The following is a 23,524-nucleotide window of genomic DNA, read 5'->3' as shown; positions in this document are numbered from 1 at the left end:
CCCTCCCAGTGAGGAAGGAGGGAACAAGTGTGTACTTTATCAGTTAACAAGACAGAACAAGACAGAACAAAATCTCAAAGGCTGTCTCCAGAAATCCAGATCCTTTAGCCACTGGGATCCAAAGCACAAAAACACAATGACATTGTGTAGGAAGCTGGCTCTGTGTATAATATTATCACTAGGGGGTAATACGATGCACAGAGTCCAGGGGTTCCTCAAAAGTGCACAGGGCTCAATGCAAAACCCAAAGTGCTCTATTAGTGGTAGTGTGGGCGAGCAGCCTTGGGCCTAACACAGAGGAATGTAAGACATTAATTGCACAAACATGATCAATAAAAGACACACAACTCAAGAAGGCGATCTTGTCCAATTTTATAAAATTATACTTGGTAATTTATATGAAGACCCATGTCTTCGTAATAAGGTAAGTATGTTTTTAATCAAAAATACTTTTCTCTTTCAAGAACCGACACTTAGAAACCTATTCACACTATCCAATGTAATCCTATAGGGAGACAATATTGCGGTTAAGCAGGTGAGTATCGAACGTAACAATTTCAGTCTTCTGAGCCTAAGGTCAGCAAGGGCCAGGGGTCAAGTAAAACGAGTGGCACATTGGGCAGCTGGGTGCAGAGGTCAAAATCAGAGGTCCACCCAATGCTTTCCGATGGAGACAGAGGTACCTGGTACCACACTGCTTGCAGGTAAATAAATCGGTAGCAGCGGGGCAAGTTGTGGGGGTTATCACAAGCATGTGGGGACACAAAGCAGCACCAAACATGCATCGCCGGCAGCACAGGGGAGGCTGGGTGCAGGGTACAAATTCGACGACAGGTGTCCAATACTTTTCATTGTGGGTTTTACTGACAGTAGGAGTATGCAGGCAATGGCACTGGAGATTGCAGGGGGAAGACCAACGACAGCAGAGGTGAGTTGGGATGGTGCGGGTCGTAGGGACACCGTCTGTTCAGCTCACCAAGGCTCAGGGATTTCGGCTGCAGGGATGCCTTTGGATGTCGGAATCTTCTTTCCAGAGCCGGTCACAGTTGGGAGAAGGTTCTGGATTCACACTGCAGGCGCTTTCGTGGAGGGCAGGAGAGGTCACCCAATGCTGGACACAAGGTCAGGATTGCCAAGGAGACTTCACTCCGCAGGTGAGCAACTCGGGCCATCGACGTCTCGTGCAGAGTGGGCTGGCGTTGGGGTTCTGCCGGGATCTGGAGTCTTTGCAGTCTGTTTCTTCTGGACAGGTCGACTGTCCTCGGGAGATTGGAGTCTCTATTGAAGACAACAGTCCTCCCAGGGGTTTTGGAAGTTGTGCTGCATGACAGGTCGCAAGTTCAGTCGACGCAAGAGACTGGTCGGTAGGGCTGGGGCCAAGGCAGTTGTCTTCTTCTGGCCTTTCTCCAGGATGTCTTCTTGCTTCTTAGGTCGTCACAGATCTGGGGGGGGGGGCACCTTATTACTAAATTTAGGAGGCGTTTTAGGGGAGTTGCAGTTCAGGCCAATGGGCACATCACCTGGGGTCACTACACCCTCTGTTATGCCACCCTCATGTGGAAGGGGACATAGACCTAGCCCCGATTGGAGGGGTCACCCATACTCAAGACGGCAGGGACTGAAAAGTGTGAATCACCTCGCTTCCTCCCACCTTAGGGGTGGGGTTGGCAATAGGCACACATCCTGTCTTTCTTAAGGTTCCCGCCCAAAGTGGGTGTGTAAACCAGGGGCTGCCATCTGTTGCTAGCAGCAAAGACTAGGTTTTGCTTTAAAAAGGCGGCAGGCCTTTGCAGCATCCCTCTTCGAGCACTGGCGTATCCAGGGGGAGGAGGCATGATACCTCTGCCCAAGATGTGCATTGTTTCTGGTCGCATAGAGCAAGGGCTCTCTGCCCAGTTGTCCAGAAACATGTCTGGTGGTGGCGGCTGGCAGTCTACAGCCGGTCAGAGACCACATCAGGGTTTGTAGGGATTCAGGGGGCACATCTGAGTTGCCCTCAGTGTACATGTTACAATAAATCCACACTGGCATCAGTGTGGGTTTATTGAAAGGAGTAGTTTGGCGCTAAACACTCCTGTATTCAGTGAAGCTATCATGATGCTGGGAAACTCGAGTTGCAGAGTTTTCAGCACTTGTACTCTCTATGGCTCCAATGGCACTTGCAATATTAGGAAATGGCGCCAAATATTGTAGGGGCATATCTGCTTATACAGATGTGCCCTCATCTGTAGTATAGTGCACCGTGCCTTAGTGCTGTGAGGCCTGCTAGAGGGGGACTTACCTATGCTGCCAGGCAGTGTTAGCTGGCATGGCACCCAGACCTTGTGCCATGTTGTGTTTGTCGGTTTTCTCCCTCACAGGGGCATGCAGGCTGCAAGAGCAGTGGCGTGGTCCTAGTAAGGGGAGTCCCAAGGGACCCTCTTCAGCTCTCAGGGCTTATTTACCCTGGGTACTAGTTACTAGGGATTTACAGGGGGCTAAAGTACCAATTACGAGTTTGTTTTAGGAAAGGAGCACTGGCACAAGGCACCTAGTTGGCAGGGACCGTGTGCACTACATTTGAAACCACGTAAAAACCAGGCAAAAAGCGAGGGGGCTAACAATGCAAAATGGGCACTTTCTCACCCTTGGGAACATTATCCATAATTGTAAAACATCAATCATGATTGATGCCCCAAGCAGAAGCCATACCGATTGTCATGAGGGAGAACTACATGCAGGATAGCTTCAGCTTCTGTTTTAAAGAAAACATATGCCTCTTCGAGTTCTTTTCATAACAAAGAGAACTCGAAGTGATGATTCCTTGCTATCTACTGGTGTTATTCCAGGACAGAAGGAGAAAGTCTTTCAAGTCCTTGGTCAGTGATATTGGCTTATACTGTTCCCCCAATTTCCCTTGTCCCAAGGGTATGTTGCAAGCTGAAGGGAGAATGATGTACGCCTATACTAATTTCAGAATGGTATGTTACGTTCAATAAAATATGTAATCTCTATGAACAGTATTAACGCCTTAATCGCGGCGGACTTTCCGCCGCTGGGCGTTCTATTGAGTGGGCGGGCCGCGGCTGCCAGCGGACATGCGCAGCACTACGGAGGTAGTGCTTGCGACTGCCGTTGGCCGACAGAAGCAGTGAAGCGGTTAAATCCTCATATGCTGGCCATAAGGTAGGTAATGTCACAAAATGTATTTCAACTATAGTCCAATGCGAATGAGATCACACTTTGTAATTTTCTTATAGGCAGCCCATATGTGTGGTCAATTCAGACTTTAAGACAAGTAAACATCTCAGTTGTTGAGTATGATAATCAATTAAAATTCAAGGACAGAACAGTATCCACAAGCACAAGACTTGAAACATTCTAGCAGCAGGGTGTGCAAAATCCACGATGGAGTGCTGTAGTCACTGACTTCTAATCCCAAGCATACTGAAGCACCTTGCATCATGGGCGCCTTACCTACATTACATTAGTCATCATCTGAGAATTTAATAATGTTGCTAGTGATTACGCAGTTTGAGTGTGCTACCTACTATTCTCATGCCAGAAAAGGTTAGGGCGGTAAAGAGCCAGCATCGGTGACTCATTCAGAAGTGGTTCATTGTAGATTCAGCAGCTGTTTGCCCTGTATTCGGGGAGTACAGCAAGAGGGATGTGCAGCATCCATCTCCCAGTTGTTGCATGTATACTCATACTAATTGCACCAATGTGGGCCAGGCAATTTTGCTACACAGGCCTTTGATATCTCTCAATAAAGACACCAAATAAGTTCAAACTAGCCAGGTATTTACTGTCTAGGACCCTCGGTCACATTCTACACCAAAAGTTCACAATCCCTGCACCTTACTGCTTAAGATCTAGGGTATGGTCTCTTCAACATTCCTCTACACCAACCGAAACTTATTCAGACAGCTAGTGCAGCTTTCACTATAAACACTTACTCCTTGAAAAGGAAACGTTTGTGCATCTGGACCACGTCTGTGCACATTGATTCACAATAAATTTGTTTTTCTTTATTACTGCCTTCTACATCTTGCTGAATTAGATTTAAAGTATTCATCTGTTCGATATCTCAGCGCCCTAAGCTGCTCTCTTTGTTCTACCAGATTGATAAAGGAATTTGAGTGGACTGCTTCACATTTTTCCACCTCTGACAAAAAGCACACCTGGTTGCAAGTTGAAGCCTGTGCTAGAGGCAGCCACTAAAGATTCATTTAAATATTTACACAAGGCCTCTCTTCCAAACTTTCATGGAAGACCAATCTTTCTTCTTACTATAACATTTGCAAGGCACAATAATGATGTCCATGTTTTTTCTGTTATCTGACATCCATTCAACTACGTTATTTGACATTTTTCATTTAAAATATTGTGGCTCTTTCTACAAATCCACTATTTATGCCTAACGTATTAGCGTCATTCCATCTTAACGAAGCTAAAAAAAAATTCTCAACCATCTTTTGCTGCATCTACTGCTGCAAGTCCCTTTCATCGATGGAACAAAAGACTTTCAAAATCAGATCAACTTTTCATCTCCTTTGCAAATTTCACCAATGGTCTCTCAAAACAAGGCACTGCAAGATCGCAGCTTGTATTTTCTTCTATCCTGCCAGAGCAGTCTACATCTCGGACACAGAAGGCATGCCAGACACACTCATGCCAACCATAGCTGCCCTCTTTGCTCGATGTCTCTAAGAATGTATGCAAGGGAGCAAAGTGACTTTCACCCTTACTTCACCAAACATCGATGCCTGGATATCTGATCAAACTCCAAATCTTTAGTTGTTTATGCTCAGCTTGTTTCACTGAGGTGAACCTCGTTTCCACCTTTGTTCAGTTTTTACCCATTTGTATCTTAGAAACATTTTAATGTAGCTGTTTTTGTACCCGTGCACGAGATTCCTTGCATTTTCTTTGAGGTACGACAATCTGACAGTTTGAGACTTTGCTGAAAATTTAAGCACTGAACATTCCCCCCCCCCCCTAATCTGCTGGAGTTCGGGTTATATTATAAGGTGGATTGGCTGCATGTTGCTTTTTAAATGTTTTTTTTGCATTGTTAACATTGTTTTGTATTGGCTATGAGGATTTCTAACCTAACATCTTGGAATTGTTCAAGCCTGTGGCTGTATGAAAGATGCCAATGCTGAACTAATTACAGGTACATACATTTTTCTTCTTTCCCGATCAAGATTCTAGATGCAGCGTAATCTGAAACAACTGTTTAGGATGGTGTGATTGTCTTGTATCTGTCAGGTGTGCGATTCAAAGATCAGACTAAAAAAGCAGTTTCTGAAGCACTACTTTGTCTTGAAATCATTTTGACTCCTAATGTCCAGTAGAAGGCAGGGAGCTTCAGAAGAATATCGCTAAATTGTCTGCAATTCAGACAGCAGAGTCAGAATTAAACTTTAGATGTGGTCTCCAGGGCAGGACTTGGGTATGTAGAATTGAAAATAAAACAACAGTGTTAACAGGCTCCAGACAAATGATCTACGCCTTTAGTGAGAGTCTTGAAAGCATGAGCCAAGTTTAATGTCTACCTATGCAATTATGTTAAAGATAATGCATCCGTACAAATGGAACACTCGCAGAACATCAAAACGCATACATATATGAATATTGAATTGGGTGGAAAGAGGTTTAATAACAGACAATCCACTAACATTTTTAATGTATGCAGCTGGATATACCCGGTTTAAGTACCTGCAGGTTACCCTGGGGAGACCTTTTTCTTGCTTACTACCGATGCTGGCCCCATGGACACTCTGTTTTTTTACAGCTCCTGGTGACCAATAGAAAGCTTCATCCTACTTTTTCCCAGCCCCTTCCATCGTTGGCTCCTCTTAATATGCTCTACGCTCCCCCTTCTCCGAAGAAATTGGTCACAAAGATCTATGCTTACACACTTGCGGCTTCCTCCATCTCCACCGATCGGGCGCGTATTACGTGGGGCGAGGACTTGGGAATCGTGATCTCCCAAGCAGATTGGCTGTACTGTTGCACTCAGACCAAGCGCCTTTCCCCCAACTATCATTTGCGTCTGTTTCCCTTTAAACATATACACAGATTATATCGCACCCCTGCTCAGCTCCACAGATTGGGTCTTGTGATGCTCTGCGCCCGCGGCTGACTTTGCTCATCTCGCCTGTTTATGCCCCTGAGTCTCAGCATTTTGGCGGGAGGTCTGTGCAATTATCTCAGACATCACTTCACTGCTCCACCCTGACCCCACGATCTGCCTTCTTGGCTTCGACACCTCCCGTCGTTTGACGGCCATGCTCCCTGGTTCTGGCAAAAAGCAGTGTTTCTATGTGTTGGGGCTGTGCCTCTGGCCGAGGGTGCCGCTCTGGCTTTAGGACGCATCTCACTGCCATACCCTGCTGTCTGAGTTCTGGGATCTCCTGCCAGCTAAAACCCGTCCACTGGATATATTGAACCCACTAGTCCCCTATCTCTCAAACCGCGACTCTCAGCAATCAGCGACCCCTCCCGCGCTCCCCGGCCGCGGTGGCCACCGGTGCTGGTCCATAAGCTGGTCCCTTTTGTTTCCTGGCTCCCCCACCCCCTTTGTGTTTGAGGCACCCCTCTGGATGCTTGTTCTTGCCCCCCCTGTCACTGAATCTCTGATACCTCTTCACTGCATTGTCTCTATTGACGCATGGACGTGCAAGTATCTCTGATGTATCGCATTGTATTGATATGTCCCATTTTATGCACTTTTGGCAATTGTGTAATTGCACTGTGCTTAATTTTTTTCTTAAATAAAGGTTTTCTGAAAATCAAATAAAAAGTAAGTAAGTAACTGACAAACTGTAGGCTAGTGGGGTCCTAAGCTCTAGTTAATGGACAGACTAGGTAGAACTTGATATCATGTGTACAGTTATTAGGCAGCTATGGCGAAAGGGATTTTTGGCCCTCTTGAATGGGCAGTCAGAATGGCTGCAGCCTTATCTTTACATGTGGGGACAGTAAAAGTGCCTGGGACTGTGTTTGCCATCACACTTAATATGCCCTTATTACTGCTTAATGTCAGTGGTTGTGCACAGCGACTTGCTGCTCTTGGGCTTTGCCGCACTGATTCCTCCACTTTGACTCAGACTGTGCCTCTGGTATTTACTATCCTCATCCTATTTTAAAACACTCACTTGTCTGTTTCCCTCCACAAGGTGGCAGAGCTGAAGCAAGAACTGAAGCTGCGGGGCCTTCCTGTGTCTGGTACAAAAACTGACCTAATAGAGAGGCTGAAATCCCACCAAGATGGAAGCACAATGCCCAAACCCAGTCCTACTCGACCCAAAACAGGAGAAGTGGTGGTGGCATTTTCTGCTGGGCGACAGAGCACTGCACCCTCAGAGGCCTCTATGATATTCGGCAGCACCAGCTCCTCTCCCCCACTGTCCCCAACACCCTCTGAACACTCCCTGCTCAGCCTGGATGATGTCTCGTGCAGTGACGCCTTTGGCGAAATGGTTTCCTCCCCACTGACTCAGCTGACCTTGCAGGCCTCACCAGCACCCACAGTAAAAGAGGAGCCACCAGCTGCCACTTCTCCAGCAAACTGCAGGGATTCTGATATGCTTGACAAGGACCAGATGCTGCAGGAGAAGGACAAGCAAATTGAGGAGCTGACACGTCGGCTGCTACAGAAGCAGCAGCTAGTGGAAATGCTGAGACAGCAGCTAGATCAGGAGAAGCGGGCACAGCAGCAAGGACTAGCAGGTGGCAGTGCCACCTCTTCATCAGTTGCAGCCCAGCCGGTGCCCATTCAGCAAATCAAGCAGGAGGCAGACTTTTCTCCCTGCCAAGCAGAAGAGCCCAGTACCCTTTTCCTTCCCAGCCAGGATGACCCAGGCCAAGACCATTTCGATTCGGCCAAGGAGTCCTCTTCTAGCCAAATGGACATTTCAGAAACTGGCTCATTGCCAAAGCCTGTGGTGGTGAAGCAGGAGCACCCACCCAAAGCAGACATGACGTGCCATGTGCCAGCAGTGCCACACGTGTTCCTCAGCCATCCGCCTGGTGGCCTAAGCCAGCTCCTGAAGGGGACCAGGTCACCTGCCATCATCACAGACTCCACTGGTGCCCACCTGCTTTTCACAGTAACCAATCAGAATGCAGAGGCACGGAGCCAGTCGCCCCAGACTGGTGCTCTGCAGGGACGAACAGGGCTACAAGTAAGTGCAATCTCAAGCTTACATAATCTGCAGTCGTACATTAATGGCTTTGAGACTGGTTGTTGATCAACGGAAAGTTTTGTTTGTGGCTGGTGTTGAAAGGTTAGCCAACATTGAATGTTAACAGATTTACATACCTTTATCTCCTGATAGCTACAGGGTGGACCTGAAGTCTTTTTCCTTTTTTCAATTCTGCATCCTTACTAAGAACTTTTTAAACAAAACTCTAATAATGATGAGGTGAACCCCACAATGCTACATCTTCTCTAATCTGTTTGCCCACTGTTGAGTAGATTAAGAAGGACTTTGCAAAGCATATGTACCTTAACCCTTTTCATGTTTGACACCACTGCCTTTTTGGGTTTAGAGAATTTCATTCACTGACTTTGTAAATGGAAATAAGGTTCTGGTATCTGGCAGGTTGGCATTTTTCATGTCTTTGGTCCCTTCCATGTTTTGGCTTATATGCTAGCGATGGGGCTGTTTCTCTTTAAGTTGTGCTGCCTCATCATGGTAAAGCTGCCAACTTCAACTTTGTGTGATCATTTTAATAGTATCTAATCTACCCCACCAAGACAAAAATAGGGGAGACCAGGAAGATAATCATTTTTGGAGTTTAGATTTTAGAACAGCGAAATTATCAACAAGTGTATCTGGTATAGTGTGAGAAAACCAGACTCCTAAATATTTAATCTTTTGGGGGCACCATGTGAAATTGGTCTTGTGGAACACATAATGAAAACAAGAGGAGTTTAGTGGTAGGACCGAACGAAGAATACATATGAGCCCGATGGCGGAAAGAAACAATCTAAGGATGGAGTCGATGCCCATGCGCACTACGATCTCAGGGAGGAGTCATCCAACAGACAAAGACTCTTCCAAGACAATAACAAATTGTAATCATCCGGGCCCACCACCAGATGTTGATCTAATGCTATAGTGTGTGGTTCTGCAGCCCTACATGTCAAGAACAGATGCATACTGGTAAGTAGCATTTTCCTTCTGTTGCAGTAACTCCTCCACTCTCTGCCAGACTACTGGTGCACTTTTTCTTGGCGTGCCCTGGGTCCCTGCCAATCAGGTTTTCGGGGCCTGTGTTCTTTCCCTAAAACTAACCCAATTGGCATCTCTGGCCACATGCCAGCCCCTGGTAAATGGTACCACAGGTACCCAGGGCGTTGTGACAAGAGAAGGCCTCTAAGGGCTGCAGCACTTATTGTGCCACCCTTAGAGGCCCTGTACCCTGACACTCACACACTGCCTTTGCAGGCTGCATGTCTTGGTGCAGAACAAAGTGAAGTGTCGACATGGCACACATCCCTATGTGCCATGCCCATAAACCACTGCCCTGGCACACATCAGTCACCCCTCTAGCTGGGTGCCCTATGCCAGTGGTGAGGGTACAGGTGCATGAACCCTGTACCCCTACAATGCCCAAGTCCATTCCTGGGCACTGTAAGTGCAGAGCTGCCATTAAGAGAATATGGTACTGGGAGTTTGTCATTTCGAACTCCACAGCACCATAATGGCTACACTGAAGACTAGGAAGTTTGTTATCAAAATTCTCACAATCTTCCCAGCACATTCAACCTACTCCGATGCCAGTGTGGGATTTAATGTAAAATCCGTAACAGAGGGCATCTTGGAGATCCCCCCTGAAACTCGACCAACTCCTAGTGACCTGAGTGGCTGCCTGGGCTGCCACCACCAGACCTGTTTCTGGAACACTGGGTCGAGTGCTGCTGGGGCCTGAAACAATGCACATCCTGGGACTAGGTGCCATGCTTCCTCCCCCAGGTGGGCAGGATTCACGAAAGAGAAGCTTCAAAGGCATGCCGCCTTTGTGAGCCTCTCCAGACCATTTGCTGCTTTCAGCAACTGGTCCCCACTGGTTCTAACCCCCACTTTTGGCGGGAGAACCACTGGGAAAAACAAGTGAGGAAGAGAGGTTTTCCTACCTCTGCCAACTCCACCCATAAGGTGGGGGAGGCGAGGTGAAGCACAACATCGAGCCCCCTCCATCTTGAGGATGGGGGGACACAGCCAACCAGGGACAGGCTCCTGCCCTCCTCCCACTGGAGTGTGGCAGAATAGGGGGTGTACCCACCCCAAGGAAGGGACCCATTGGTCCCTGCCCTTTACCTACCTGCAACGCCCCTAAATGTAGTATTTAGGGGGCACCCTGAACCTTCCTTCCTCAAATCCAGAAACGACAAGAAGATAAGATGGACGAAAAGCTGTGCAGAGCTAACAAGAGGACGACGCCCACTGACTTGGCCCTAGCCCTACAGGCCTGTCTCCCCTCGAACCTGCTCCTGCGAAATCCCAGTGTCCTTCAGCCAGCAACCTCATAAACCCCAGAGGACCTGCCTGCCTGCCTTCCTTCACTTCAAAGACTGAATCTCCTGTGAACACTGGACTTGTTGAAACTACAGCTTTTGGTACCAGCCAGAAACCCCGAATTCAGCCCACTCTGCACCCGCCGAACCCGGCCCGAGCAGAAAAACACCACAAGGAGGTCCCACCGGCGATCCTGACCCGAGATCCGGCGACCCTTGACGTGCCTCAAGCCCCACGGCCTTGTGTGCCCAAACCAACGGTGGCTAACCAACCCTCAACATCCCAACTTACACCTCGAAGTGGTGGTCGCACCTGGAAGATCCTTGTCCCCGAACCTGCAGTGTTTCTTTGTTCTGGAGGTTCTCCTTTGGAAACAGTTCACCGGACCTCAAAACAGCACCCTGCACCTGGTCGCCCTAGTGCTGCTGAGGGTGCACCTTTTGGTGCTACTTTGGTCCCCAACTTGCCCTGAGCTAAACCCTAGGAGCTTTGCTCCCGCAACCTCATGGCCTGCTTGCCAGCAGCCACCTACCGGAAACCCCCTATCCTCCATAGGATAACATTGGGCCTTAACACTCTGCACCTGGCCGCCCTAGTGATGCTGAGGGTGCAATTCCAGTTCACCACTGACCCTGGAAGACCCCTGAGTCTAACCCCAGAACCTTAACTCCCATAGTCGTTTACTTACCTGCAAACCGATAACCTGTTATTACTCCATAGGAAAACATTGACAACTTTCCCTCCCAAAAAACTACTAAGTGTGGAGTTTTGAAATCTGAAAATATTCTTTCAACATCGCACGAATAACAAAAATGCATTTACTCACCTATTTACAGGAAATGTCCCAGGGCTGAATCTAGGCATCCAGCACGGTGTTAGAAAAAGTAACGTAACAGTAACTTACTTGCTATTTATTGAAAAAGTCTATTCATTCCAATGTACTGTAATTGCTAAGTGTTGCATACTACTGCTCCCCTGTAAATCAAACAAAGTACAATTTCTATTGCATTTTCAAACTGTTCTATATCCAGTGACTCATTACTGAATATTATTTAGTGCCTACCTGTACCAGGCCTGCTTGGTTCTAAAAATAAACAGTATATTTTTATGCAAAAACAATTGGCCTAGAGTTCAGTTCTTGAGTGTGTGAATTCATTTGCTGACTGAGTGTGTACATCAAATGTTTAACACTGTCCTCTGATACTGCCTTACTGCTCGACCAAGCTACGACTATAGAGAGTCCGGTTCGATCTACGTTTAACCTCTGCCTACCTCTGGGGACACTTGGACTCTATACACACTATACCTCATTTTGGTATAGTATATATAGAAAAGGATCACGGGAAGTAGAGGGATTGGACCTAAAGAGTTTATTTTAAATCCAGTAATACCAGGGTTGCATCTTATACGCTCAAGAAAAGGCTACAAACAGAGGAGAAAGAGCAATGGAGATAAAGGGCAGCCTTGTCTAGTGCCTCTGTGGAGTTAAAAAAAAAGGGGGAAAATGTCCATTAACAAACACACAGGTTCAGTATATAACAATTTGAGTAAAGAAATAAATCTGTGACCAAAACCAAACCATCTAAGGGTAGAGAACATAAATTGACAATTTATACAATCAAATGCTTTCTCAGCATCAAGCAACAAGGCTGCTAAGGGTAAAGGATATATTTTCCCAAGGGCAAGAATATTAGAAATCGTTCTGGAATTATCAGATGCAAGCCTGCCCTTAATGAAACCTGATTGGTCAGGCTTAATCAAAAGGGGGATGATATCATTCAAATGGATGCTACGTTTTTTGCAAAGACCTTACAATTATAATTGATTGACGAAATGGGTCGCTAATTTTTACATAAGGTAGGGTTTTTATCAGGTTTGGGGATAATATTTAGAAGGGCTTCTAAAATAGAACCACTGGCTTTAGAATTCGATAAAAACGAAGTGTAGAGTTCAAGTAATTTGGGAGCAAAAATGGAAGAGAAAAATAGGAGAAGCTCAACATAGAAGCCGTCAGGGCCAGGGGCTTTGGCTTTTTTTTTTTTAGATTTAAGAGCATCAGTAATTTCCAGAAGGGAAATACATTTTTTGAGGGAGGAAAGAATTTCAGGAATGGAAGGGGGACTAGGGAGTCCCCCAAAAAAAGATTCAATATCATCCTCAGCGGAGTTCGTATCTTCAGTGTATAATTGTTCGTAATAAGACTGTAAGGCCTTAGTAATGTTAGAATCTGAGAACAGCAGCTTATTACTATGTTCACATCGAATAGGGCCAACAGTTTTCCTCTCTGATTTAATTTTTAAATAATTGGCTAACATTTTACCAAGAATCAAAAGGGGGAGTGAAGAGGTAGTGCTAAAAAGCACTTCGGTGGGCGCTCCCTCCTCCAGTTAATGGTATAAATAAACAACAAGGTCCACCTCTAGAAGGTATTCTGTGAGCCAGAGTATATCAGGCATACACAGTATTTGTTAAAATACCCCTCACACACCAAAAGGGCCCTTGGTGTCATGCTTCATCATCGGGGTCTTCCCGCCCCGCTGCGGGACGGGCGTGCTACGATTAGCGACTACGCTGGAGCACTTAGATATTGTAAGTGCTATGTGAAGTGTATTGAGTGAGTGTGAGTAGGGTCAGGAGTGATATAGAAAAGTGAGATTTAAAAAAATACCTGGCCTTATGAAAGCAAAAAATTCTTTTAGTCATAGGCTGGTACCGTTAAAAATAGTGTGGCGGAGACAATTTAGCTTAACAATGGGCTAGTTCTCCTGGTGTTGTCAACATGTTTCGAGGCTGACTGCCTCTTCGTCAGGAGAGGGTCAGATCCCTCTGTCACTCACTAAGGTTGGCAACAATGTGTTCTATGTGTATATACATGTGAATGGAAAATAGATTATAATACAACTGCAAAATGGCATTCAATATTGAACAGTTATAGCCCTGTCAGTATTTCTGAGTCGTGGGCTGGAATAAATAGGAGTCAGTGCCCCATGAGCCAGACTGGAAGAGGGGTACATGGAACTTTCATTAGTTCAAAAGCAGTCCTCGCATCCTCCCTCATCCGCGGCCGTGAAGCCGCGGATGAGGGAGGATGCGAGGACTCTGTGGTCACTCAAACATGGTTCTGGGGGTAGTTTTACTCCCTCTTGTTTTAGTGCCAGCCTGATGACGGGGACAAAAGCTAAGGCCCTTGCAGGGGTCACTTAACATTTACTTGCAACCAGAACGGTCTGTTTAAAGTAGATTAAGTTCCTGGTCCCACTCCAGCTAACTTTCCTGCCAGGTGAAGAAAGCACTTTCCCAGTCCATTGCCTCTACTACGGGAGCAGTTTTCACAACTCTTTCACACCTAATTCAGATCAAGTCTTGCTAGGCAGTTGCTTTAGAGCAAATGCAAATTAGCTTCCAGGTGTTTTCAGGCAGGACAAAGGTAACTTTCTAAATGTTAAATTTCCAATATATTTAATAAAAATCCAACGTCACTATTACATTGTATCTTTATTAAATATAAAATAAGTCTTTCAATGCAGTCTGTGGCTAGTACAGGTCAAACATTGTAGATTAAAGTGTATAATCTAAACTTTGACTTTTCCTATGTCCCAGCTACAGCCTGATTAGTGACCATGTCCTTTTGGGCCTAGTCACGGGGTAAACATGACATTTTTAATGTTACACATGTTCTACCCATAAATATTATGCACCTTCCCTTGTGGACTGCAAAGATGACTTGTTTATTCTTTAAAATCCGGTTTTCCTACCTGCTGCCATCTGGCTCCACAGGGTAGACCAGAAGCCACATTTCCCTGCCACTATAGTGAATGAGACAGTAGTTGATGCAGCCTACAAGTGGCATTCCATTCACCGGGCATCTATGTGCCAGTGAGGTTTTAATTTCAATATGTTTTAGGGGTCAGACCACATAAACTGGGCACTGAATTGCAGTGTCCTGTTGTTAGAGTTCCATATTGCCAGCAAACGAGTCCCCAAAAATGAACAACTAGGGTGTCTATCCAAAAAGTGCTCACTTCGCAACAAAGAGCAAAATGTTGCTTTTTCAGAAGCCTCGTAATTTTAGTATTTATAAATCAAATTGTCTGTTCTGTGTTTATGGGGGGAACTTAGTATTTCAACGTGGTCCTACTTTCAAGATTTTAAGATCCCCTCCATGCATTAATGCTTCTTTCTCTTTCTTCTTGTGTTGTGAGCCTCCGGATCTAAATTGATTACTGACTAGTTGGTATTGCCTTTTCAAATTTACTTCCAGGTACACAATTACAAATTACACCAGAAACTCAGTTCTGGAAAATACCAATTGCTCCGGTTCTTTTTTAGATTCCTGACCTCACAGCCCACCCCTAAAAACATAAAAGTACTATCACCCACCTCAGAAGTTACTTTTTGACACCAGCTGTAGTTTCTGGTGTGTATGTCGGGAATTAAGATGTGGTGGTGACTGTGCTTTTTAAGACCCCTTTTGTAAAACTTGCACAAATGTATTCAACGTCTAAATTTCTTCTTCACCAGGAGTTTCTGAAGTTTGCCGCTGTCATTAATTTTCTTTAACATATTCAAAATCATATATTTATCCTTAGGCCCATTAGTATGTGTAGTAATCCGGGGACTTTGTTTTCTAAGTGAGCCACATGAGTTATTTACTGTTCTCTGATATTGAGAATATTGCCATTTTTGAAAGAGGCTCTGCGAAGACACGTTCTTCCAGTAGAGAATAGTCTTCTATCTTCATGTCCTTTGGATACAGATTGATACCCTATGTCTTGACTGTAAATGCAGTACTGTTCAGTGTCAGTTCTTATTCCATATTAGGATGTTGAGGGGGATTAGTCTGTTGTCATCCCAGATATCTCCCAACTTGCTTATTCCAGCGAGATCACATTTTCAGTACCCATTAGGTTCCGAACCTCTCACAGTAAATCACTGTCCCACAATAGTGTCTGGTTCATTCTAAATCTTCTACCTCCATTGTTTAGGGTCTTGTTCCATGCTTTTGCAACGTAGTGTGTGCCGGCCCTTCACAGACGCGGTGGTCAAGACCACTCAGCTCCGATATCAGTGAAAGTATGGTTCTCACTTTTCAATTTTTTTAAAGCAGTGACTCATAGTTTTGTTCCTGAGGATTGCCATGACCTTGATGGTCTATGTAGGCAGAAACATGTCAACCAGATTATAGAATCCATATCCCTATATTGCAGTGCTTGTTTTTAATCCTTTCCGTTGAGGGTACCAGAATAAAAATTGTTCTCACCCACCAAGAGATAGTTTTAACTCGCACACTAGTTTTTTGTTTGCACTCTGCCCCTCCCTCCCCTACATAATAGAGAGCACTTGTAGTGTGGATAACAAAACAAAACAGCTCCTCTCCTACGGGAGAGTTGTAGCCCACAACTGGGTACCTTGTGGTCCAAGTGTGAAGAGGGGCATGTCACCCTTGGGTGAGTGAGAGTTCTCGCCTTACCACAGCAGTACTTCCCAGTTTACTTTTTGCTCTTTTCTGGTTTCTTTTCCTTGTTACCATCTCCGTACCTTAGTGAGATAGATTATGTGGAGTAGTACGTTGGGTGGCGTTTAAATTCTCCAGCAAGACCCTTCGGGTGAGATACCATTTTATTTGCTTAGTCATTTGACTAGAAGCACATTAATCTTTGAATAATATCAAACCGAAGTGCTGTGAGAGTCTTTCCTATTAAGTAGACTGGCATACATTTTCTGAAAGAATGTTCTGCTGCCATATAATATTGAAATTCTGTAGTTTTCAATTTCCACTGAAACATCTGCTATCTGTGCCAGTGGGTTTTAACCATCCATAACTGGTTGAAATCGAAAAACAGATAGCTTACTTTGGTTTTTACAGTCTGTAATCGGTTGAAATCGAAAACCAGCTAGCTTACATGCTTTCCTGCATGCTTGGAACACTTCTGCTATCAAGTGTTGGGCTCTGACCTTTGTATATTGTTTTTCTTCAAAGCAGTCTCTCTAGTTACAAGATGAGCTGTGACTCCTCTTTTTGATATGCATTACGCTTGGTTACCAACTCTGATTTTTTTTTCTGCCTTCTGGTTCGGACACGCACCAAGTGTACTCCGAGTTTGCCATGTTTCTACATATATTCATCAGGCCCTGTTGTTTTTTCTTCCTATACTAATGCATTGGGATCATTTGAGCTCCGTTAACATCTTAACTTCAGTGTGCTCTCACTTTGATGTCCAAGGACCACCATCCTCACTGAAAGCGTGAGAGCCTAGCCCTCTTTGGAGAACCAGCACTATTTCTGACCCACCATCTGTTGCGAATGCAGCACACCAGTCTAATATTGATCTTGTCGATGCCACACCTAATTTCTGTGGACTGCCTACCATAAGGTGTGTAACTTCCACTTGTCCCTGACCACGATGACACCACCTGCTTCTACTGCCTCGCCTTTCTCTCTAAGAAGATTCTTCAGTACCTGATGGAACTCTGTTCAGCACACGGTACCATGCAGCACCATGAACTATCTGGCACCTCAGTCATCTTAGAGGAGGAAGATCCCTTCGATGCCTAACAATAGGAGAAGTCAGGCCTTAGGATTTCACATGTCCAAACCACATCCAGCCCGGAGTCCGTGAAGTCCAACGATTCCGATGACTGGGTCTAGAAACAAAGCCCATCCTGGGTAGAGGTGTCATGCCTCCACCCCATGATGGGCTGGGTCCACGAAGGGGAAGCTTCAAAGGCCTGCCGCCTTTGGAAGCTGCCCTTGCCTTTTGCTCCCCCCAGCAACGGACTCCCAAAAGTTCTGGCCCCCACTTTGGGTGGGAGAATCGGAAGGAAACCAAGCTAGGAAGAGAGGTGTGCTCACGTTTGCCAACCCCAACCCTCAGATGGGGAGGCGAGGTGAAGCACACAGCTCAGTCCCCTCCATCTTGAAGATGGGGGAATTCAGTCAATTAGGGAGAGGCTCATGCCCCCTCCCACTAGAAAGGTGGCATAATAGGGGCATTGGTCCCGACCTGCACACTCCATTAACGCCCCTAAATTTAGTATTTAGTGGCAACCTGGAACCTAACCTCCTCAGATTTGAGAAGAAAGAAAAAGGATTGAAGAGCTGTGCCGACCCAGGAAGAAGAGGACACCTGCTTTGGCCCCAGCCTTTGCTGTCTGTCCTGACTCCGACCTGCCTACAGCAAAGAAACCGGTGTAGCAAGCAGCCACCCAGAGCCCGGAGGACGTGCCCTGCACTCACCTTACAGACTGTCTCCCGTGTGCACTGGATTTGCTTAATAAAGACTCCAAGACCAGAATCCGGATTTCAGCGTCTTTGTGATTCTGCAATCAACGCCCCCAGCCTGATTTTTAGTGGCCCAACACCACGTGGAGATCTCCCCAGCAATCCTGACCTGGGCTCTGGTGATTCTCGACCTCCTTTGAGCCTCAAGACGACGCCCGCAGTGAAGGGTCCTCCCGTCTGGAGCTAGTAAGAAGAACCTATCACCCAACCGACGGTGTCCAGGCACCCATCCCCCAAAGACCCCAACCTGCTTTCTTCAGACGATTGTCGCCTTCAGGAAGACTCCTTGCCCGAGCCTGCAGCAACTCTGCCAAACCGAATGTCTCCATTGAGAAGTAAAGGGTCCTGACGTCTCCTTGGCACCCTGCATCCGTGCCGCTGGTGGTGCAGCTCCTGTTCTGGTCGTTGCCCCTACAGTGCTGACGTAAATACCCCAAGAGCTTTGCTCCCAGACCCGGGTGGCCTTCTCGTAAGCAGTCCCTAACTTAAAGTTCCCTTAGCCCCATTGGCAAACATTGGGCCACTGCACTCTGCAGCCGGCCGCCCCAGTTCCGCCAGTGGTGCAACTTGAGTGCCTAAATAGACCTTGGGGAACCTTGGTCCTAACCCCTATATCTCCCAATTGTAAGACATTAACTTACCTGTGAAACCGATAACCATTTTTTCTCATAGGAACCTATGTTATTAGAGTCTGGGTCTAAAATGTTCTAAGGGTTGAACTGTTGTTTTCTATTGGGAAAACAGAAACTGTAACGCAAACAAGAACATTCTTACTTTACTTGTATTGTGAAATCCTTAGGTGTGGTATCTAGGCATACCACCCCCGGTAATCAAAGTAATCTAAAAGTAACTAAACCGTATTCTCAAGGTTATTATTGTGTAATGTAAACAGTTTTCTGAATCAATACCAACCTGTAACAATTGCAAATCCATCCTCGGATGCATTTCTGTGTGAAGGTTTATAATTGCAAGTATATTTTACCTACCTGTACCAAGTCCTACTTGGCTCTAGAAATAAAATACAAGTGTACCTTTTATTTATACTTACCTAATTGGTCTGGATGATTCAACCTCTGAGTGTGTGCATCAGTCTTGAATGAGTGAATGCAGTAAATGCTTTAACACACCCACTGGATAATCCTAACTGCTCGCCCACACTACCACAAAGAGAGCTGTTTGTACTTCCCTAATTTAGCCTCTGCTATACCTCTGGAGACTCCTTGGACTCTGTGCACACTGTACCTTATTTTGGTATAGTATGTACAGAGCCAGCTTCTTACCGGGCACCTCATGGATAGAGCCGTTCGCTAACCCAGAACATACATAATGTCCACCCTTCACTGCCACGTGCCCACATTTACAGCCCACGGGCAATACACTATGGATGAACTGGTCAAGGATATTAGCCTACTCGTTTGAACCTCTCCCATCTCTTGCCTTTGTGGTGAGGAGGCTCAGATAAGCGTCATTAACTCTCATCTTACTAACACCAAACTGGGCCAGAGTTGACATGGTACTTCACTCTCCTGGAGTTGTCACTCGGCTCCCACGAGAAGATTCCCCTTAGGCTGGGACTTTCTCACATTGAGGCACGGTCAGGTCCGTCACCAGGATCTCCGGCTGCTCAATCTTGGGATTTGGCACCTGAGGTCCTAGAGTGTGGATATATTCATTCTCAAGAGTACCTGGCCATCTTGAAGGAGGCCCGACAGCCACAATACAGGGTCGCAATTTAGGGGTCGCAATTCAGCTAAATGAGGTTTGCACAGTAAAGCATTTTAAACAAATAAGATCCTTTAACCAACGGTTTAGGAGGTTATCACCTACCTTTTGCACCTACAAAAGTCAGCTTGGGCTGAACAATGGCAGGTTCCTTAATGTTGCAGCCATGGCAATTTCAGGCAAGTCCTAAACTTTGAATAATGTCACCTTACCGTATTTGCATCTGAATTGAAAACCTTGTTTTGATTTTTTTTGTTTTTACTTGGAGATTCCCCCTTTCTCTATTCCCTACCTTGCTGCTTTGATTGAGCTCAACTTTTCACTGCTTTTCTGTCTCCAAAATTACCACCTATCTCCCTTCCTGTAGACCCTAACCTTCCATTGCCCATTGGATGTGTTGATTCCAATCTCACCACCCACTTCCCATACCCTTCCTCTGTACCTGTTAATCTTATCCGGTTGGATTCAACAGACCCATCCCTCTTTCCTTCCTCCTTAAATTTCAGTACGCGTCCCTTTCCAACCAACTTCTTCTTGCCAGCTTGGTGTGGTCCACGTTTTTTCCAGCTTCTCACCAGCTCCTCTTATATCCCCTGGCATGCTCTACAGCTCCCCTCCTCATTGTAATTGAAAATGGACTCCTGGCCAAACCCCCCTTTTTAGTTTTTGTTTTATATCGCTTGTTTTTTAGGAAACCTCTTATGTAAATTATTATGTCATTTTGTTTTACTTACTCATTACTGTTTGCATTCACACTGGTTTTTGAGTTTTGAGTTTTTGAGTGCACTTGTTGTGGTTTGGTATGTATCAGTGTAATGCTTGGTTCAGTCACAGTGTGGTTGGTGGTTGTCTCTGTGTGTAGTGGAGGTGTGTGTTACATTCTCCTGCACTAGTAATACCACTTATGTTACTTCTATTTTGTTACTGTGTTTTCAAAGATGTGGAGATCTGACACTGTCCTTATGTTTGATGGTTCTGTCACTGTCCATCTGTTCTGTATTTTTCCATGTGTTCAGTAGTTGTCACTTTTAGTGTGTTCGATCGTTCTGGTATAGTGGATATGTTAAGTTTGTCTGTCAGCGTGTTTAATTATTTTGTTGCTGTCGGTGTCTGATGATTTTTTTACCCTCCTTTCGTTGGAACTTCTTTCACTGTCCCTGATGTTAGATGGAGCTTTCCGTATATATGCGCTGTCGAGACGTTCTCACACAGTCTGCTGTCCTAGTCTAGCTGTCCTCCTATATCACCCCATTCTTCTTGCCCCACAGCGAGTTCAGTCTGCACCGAACAGCATTTCCAGCCAATCACCTGTTCAGGTCTCTACCAGTGATTCCCAGCCCTCAATACAGCTTCAGAATGGTGGACTTCTGCATCAACCAGCTTCTAAGGTAGGAATGACTGGCATTGTTCACAGCGTAACGCTTTGCCCTGACACAGTCAGTTACTCCTTTTCACTCAGACATATTCCAAATTGCTCCAGCTCCATCCTAGAGGCGAGCGAGTAGCTTCTCTTTGTAAGTTATTCATTCTGTTGTAGCTCCTTTGCTCTTTGCTGACTGAGGTCCCATGTGCACTGAGTTGGTTGGTAGCTTCTTTACAAGATCTCAATGTCCCCTCCTGCTTGATGGCCAGTAACTTTCTCACTGTGGTGAAACCTCTAAATGTTTGTTTCCCCCCAACCTCCATGCTGGGCACTTCATGCAATTCATCATCAGTTGGAGGCTCCTATTTGTGACCTGATGGAGGCACATAGTGTCCTTTCTTGGCTATTAGCTCACCCGATGCAGTGAGGACGTTTGATATCCCTTCCTCAGTTTCACAATGTATGAAAAGCTTCAAGTATGGCTCTTTGTTTATCATTTTTTATGGTTGATATGTCTACCTACAAATTTCTCACCCAACTGCTAGACTAGATCTGGAGATTTTTCTCAGTTGCTCCAGCGCAATAGCTGGCTGCATTCCTCAGGCTGTGCATTGAGTTTTTCCTGCCCCGGTAATGACTGGTGCCCTTATGCCCTGATCTCACTTCCTTCCAGCTGGCAGTCAAACTCCAAACCAGCTGGGAGAGGCTGCTGCTTTGAATTGTCTGGGCGGATTGGCACAGCGTTCAACATGCTAAATTAGCCTACCAGATTGATCCACAGCCTACTATAGGAAACAGTGGAACTTTAAATGCAAACGAACCACTGAATTTACTTAAATGAAATATTGATGCTCGTATTAGAGGATTCTATGTCCCATCAGGCATCAGTAAACTTGTGCACTTGCATACACCCACTGGGAGCTGGACTTAACTTAAATAAACCGTAAATGGAAAATGCAATGCGAGCCGGAGTTGTGAAGTTTGTGGCCTTGATGAAGAGGTTTTTCCTTGAAACGCGTTGGCCAGACTAATGCAAAGTAGAGAAGGAAGGAAGGCAGGCTGCATTACTCAGCCTGCTGGCAGAACGCTGTTCGTGAGCCCTCCCAATGCTTTAGGGCAATTTGGTTCACATATACATATGTGTATGTATGTGTGTGTGTGTGTGTGTGTGTATGTTGGAAATGGGGGTTGCCCAAGTCTCAAAGGGGGTAGCATGGCATCAAGCGGGCAGGCCAAACTTGGAGGACATGTGAAGCACTCACGCAGTACCCTCAGTCAACACACCAGGCACACTACAAAAGAGGCAGGACACCAATTTGAGTTGGAAAATTAAGCAGTTTAGTATCTCCAACCTGCAAGGCAAAAAGGAAAACAGTGTCGTCATAACACGGCGCCAACTGGCACCAGAGCCAAGTACTTCAAAGGGGGATTATTTACAGGGGATAAAAAGGGTTGAGTCCATAGTCCATAGCTGTAATAAAAAGGATGGGTTAAATGAACATTAGACCTGGAGCCCAATCTGGCGGGGCCAACTCAGGGTCTCATCCTTAGGGGTAGGCTGTAATTGCAAAATACAACTTTATGCATAAACACACCTCCTGTGTTATAACGCCAAACCCCACCTCTGTAAGGGAAAACAGAACATCACAGAACCTTTAATATTAGACAGGAGTACCTGTAATAAAACATCAGGTTTCTTCCCCCCTCCACCTAGGGAATTACACATCAGGCAGGGCCTACTCAGGCCTTCATCCTTGAGAGGTTGGCTGAAATTGTAAGCTGCATATTAGCATAACTACACCTCATGCGTGACAACGCCAACCCCACCCCTGTAAGGAATGACGTCATGGCATACCAGCATCCACTAGCAGGCGGGCATAATTATAGGACTATTAAACCACCTTCACAAGCTCTACAGGGCATACAGAACCCCAGTGCTATAGCCTTAGGAAAAAGACCTGGGGAACATGACTCCTTAGCTCCCAACCTGCAATACAGACATCAGGTAGTACATTGGCAACAACTCTTCCTGGGTCACCTTAGAGGAAACAGTACCCCCTGGGGCATAGACATTTCATCAGGGTAAATGCAAACATCTCCTCGCGCAATTAACACTTCCCTAGAGGAGTAGATAACATTTCACTGGGATCAGGAAACCTTTCCTTATGCCAGGGTACTCATTTCCCTAATCAGGAAGAACATTTCCTTGGACACTAGAGGAGGGCATGACATTCCTTTCCCTGTAAACAACTTTCCTTAAATGCAACTACGTACTCAAATGGAACACCTTTCAGTAGCCACCGCCTTAAGAGGGAATTACTCTTGCCTAGTCCAGGAGCTGACCCCTTTTAGCAGTCAGGCCACATTTCCCTAGGGCCTTTGCAGTCCCATTACAAATGTCCCCCCACGGGATCAGTCCGGGCCACCGCCGGGGTATCTGGGGCCAACAGGGCCCAATCCCAGGTTCCAACAGGGGGGGCGCCGAGCACCAACTTTGTGCCGCGTTGCCCTCTTCAACCCCCTACACAGTTTCATAGAGGCCCCACTCACCGGCCTCTTGCAGTCCTGCAGGCGTTCCCCAGATTTCGAAGGGGAGGGGGCAAGCACCGGCAATGTGCCTCGGGCCCCCTCTCCGTGTTCTGG

General features: G+C 46.0%; 1 protein-coding gene across 1 annotated transcript in view; it reads left to right on the top strand.

Moving 5' to 3' along the window:
* MRTFA (myocardin related transcription factor A) overlaps window positions 1–23,524 on the top strand; it is a 206,709-nt gene that overhangs the window by 151,668 nt on the left and 31,517 nt on the right. Inside the window, exons 12-13 of the mRNA XM_086958422.1 lie at window positions 7,167–8,174; window positions 20,787–20,906. Coding sequence (XP_086814548.1) covers window positions 7,167–8,174; window positions 20,787–20,906 — 1,128 coding nt within the window. The remainder of the gene's footprint in view (window positions 1–7,166; window positions 8,175–20,786; window positions 20,907–23,524) is intronic.

The sequence above is a fragment of the Lissotriton vulgaris genome, chromosome 1_1, assembly GCF_964263255.1.
Source record: "Lissotriton vulgaris chromosome 1_1, aLisVul1.2, whole genome shotgun sequence".
NCBI classification, from domain to species: domain Eukaryota; kingdom Metazoa; phylum Chordata; class Amphibia; order Caudata; family Salamandridae; genus Lissotriton; species Lissotriton vulgaris.
The sequence above is the reverse complement of the archived record's forward strand: the minus strand, read 5'-3'. Positions and strand labels throughout refer to the sequence as shown.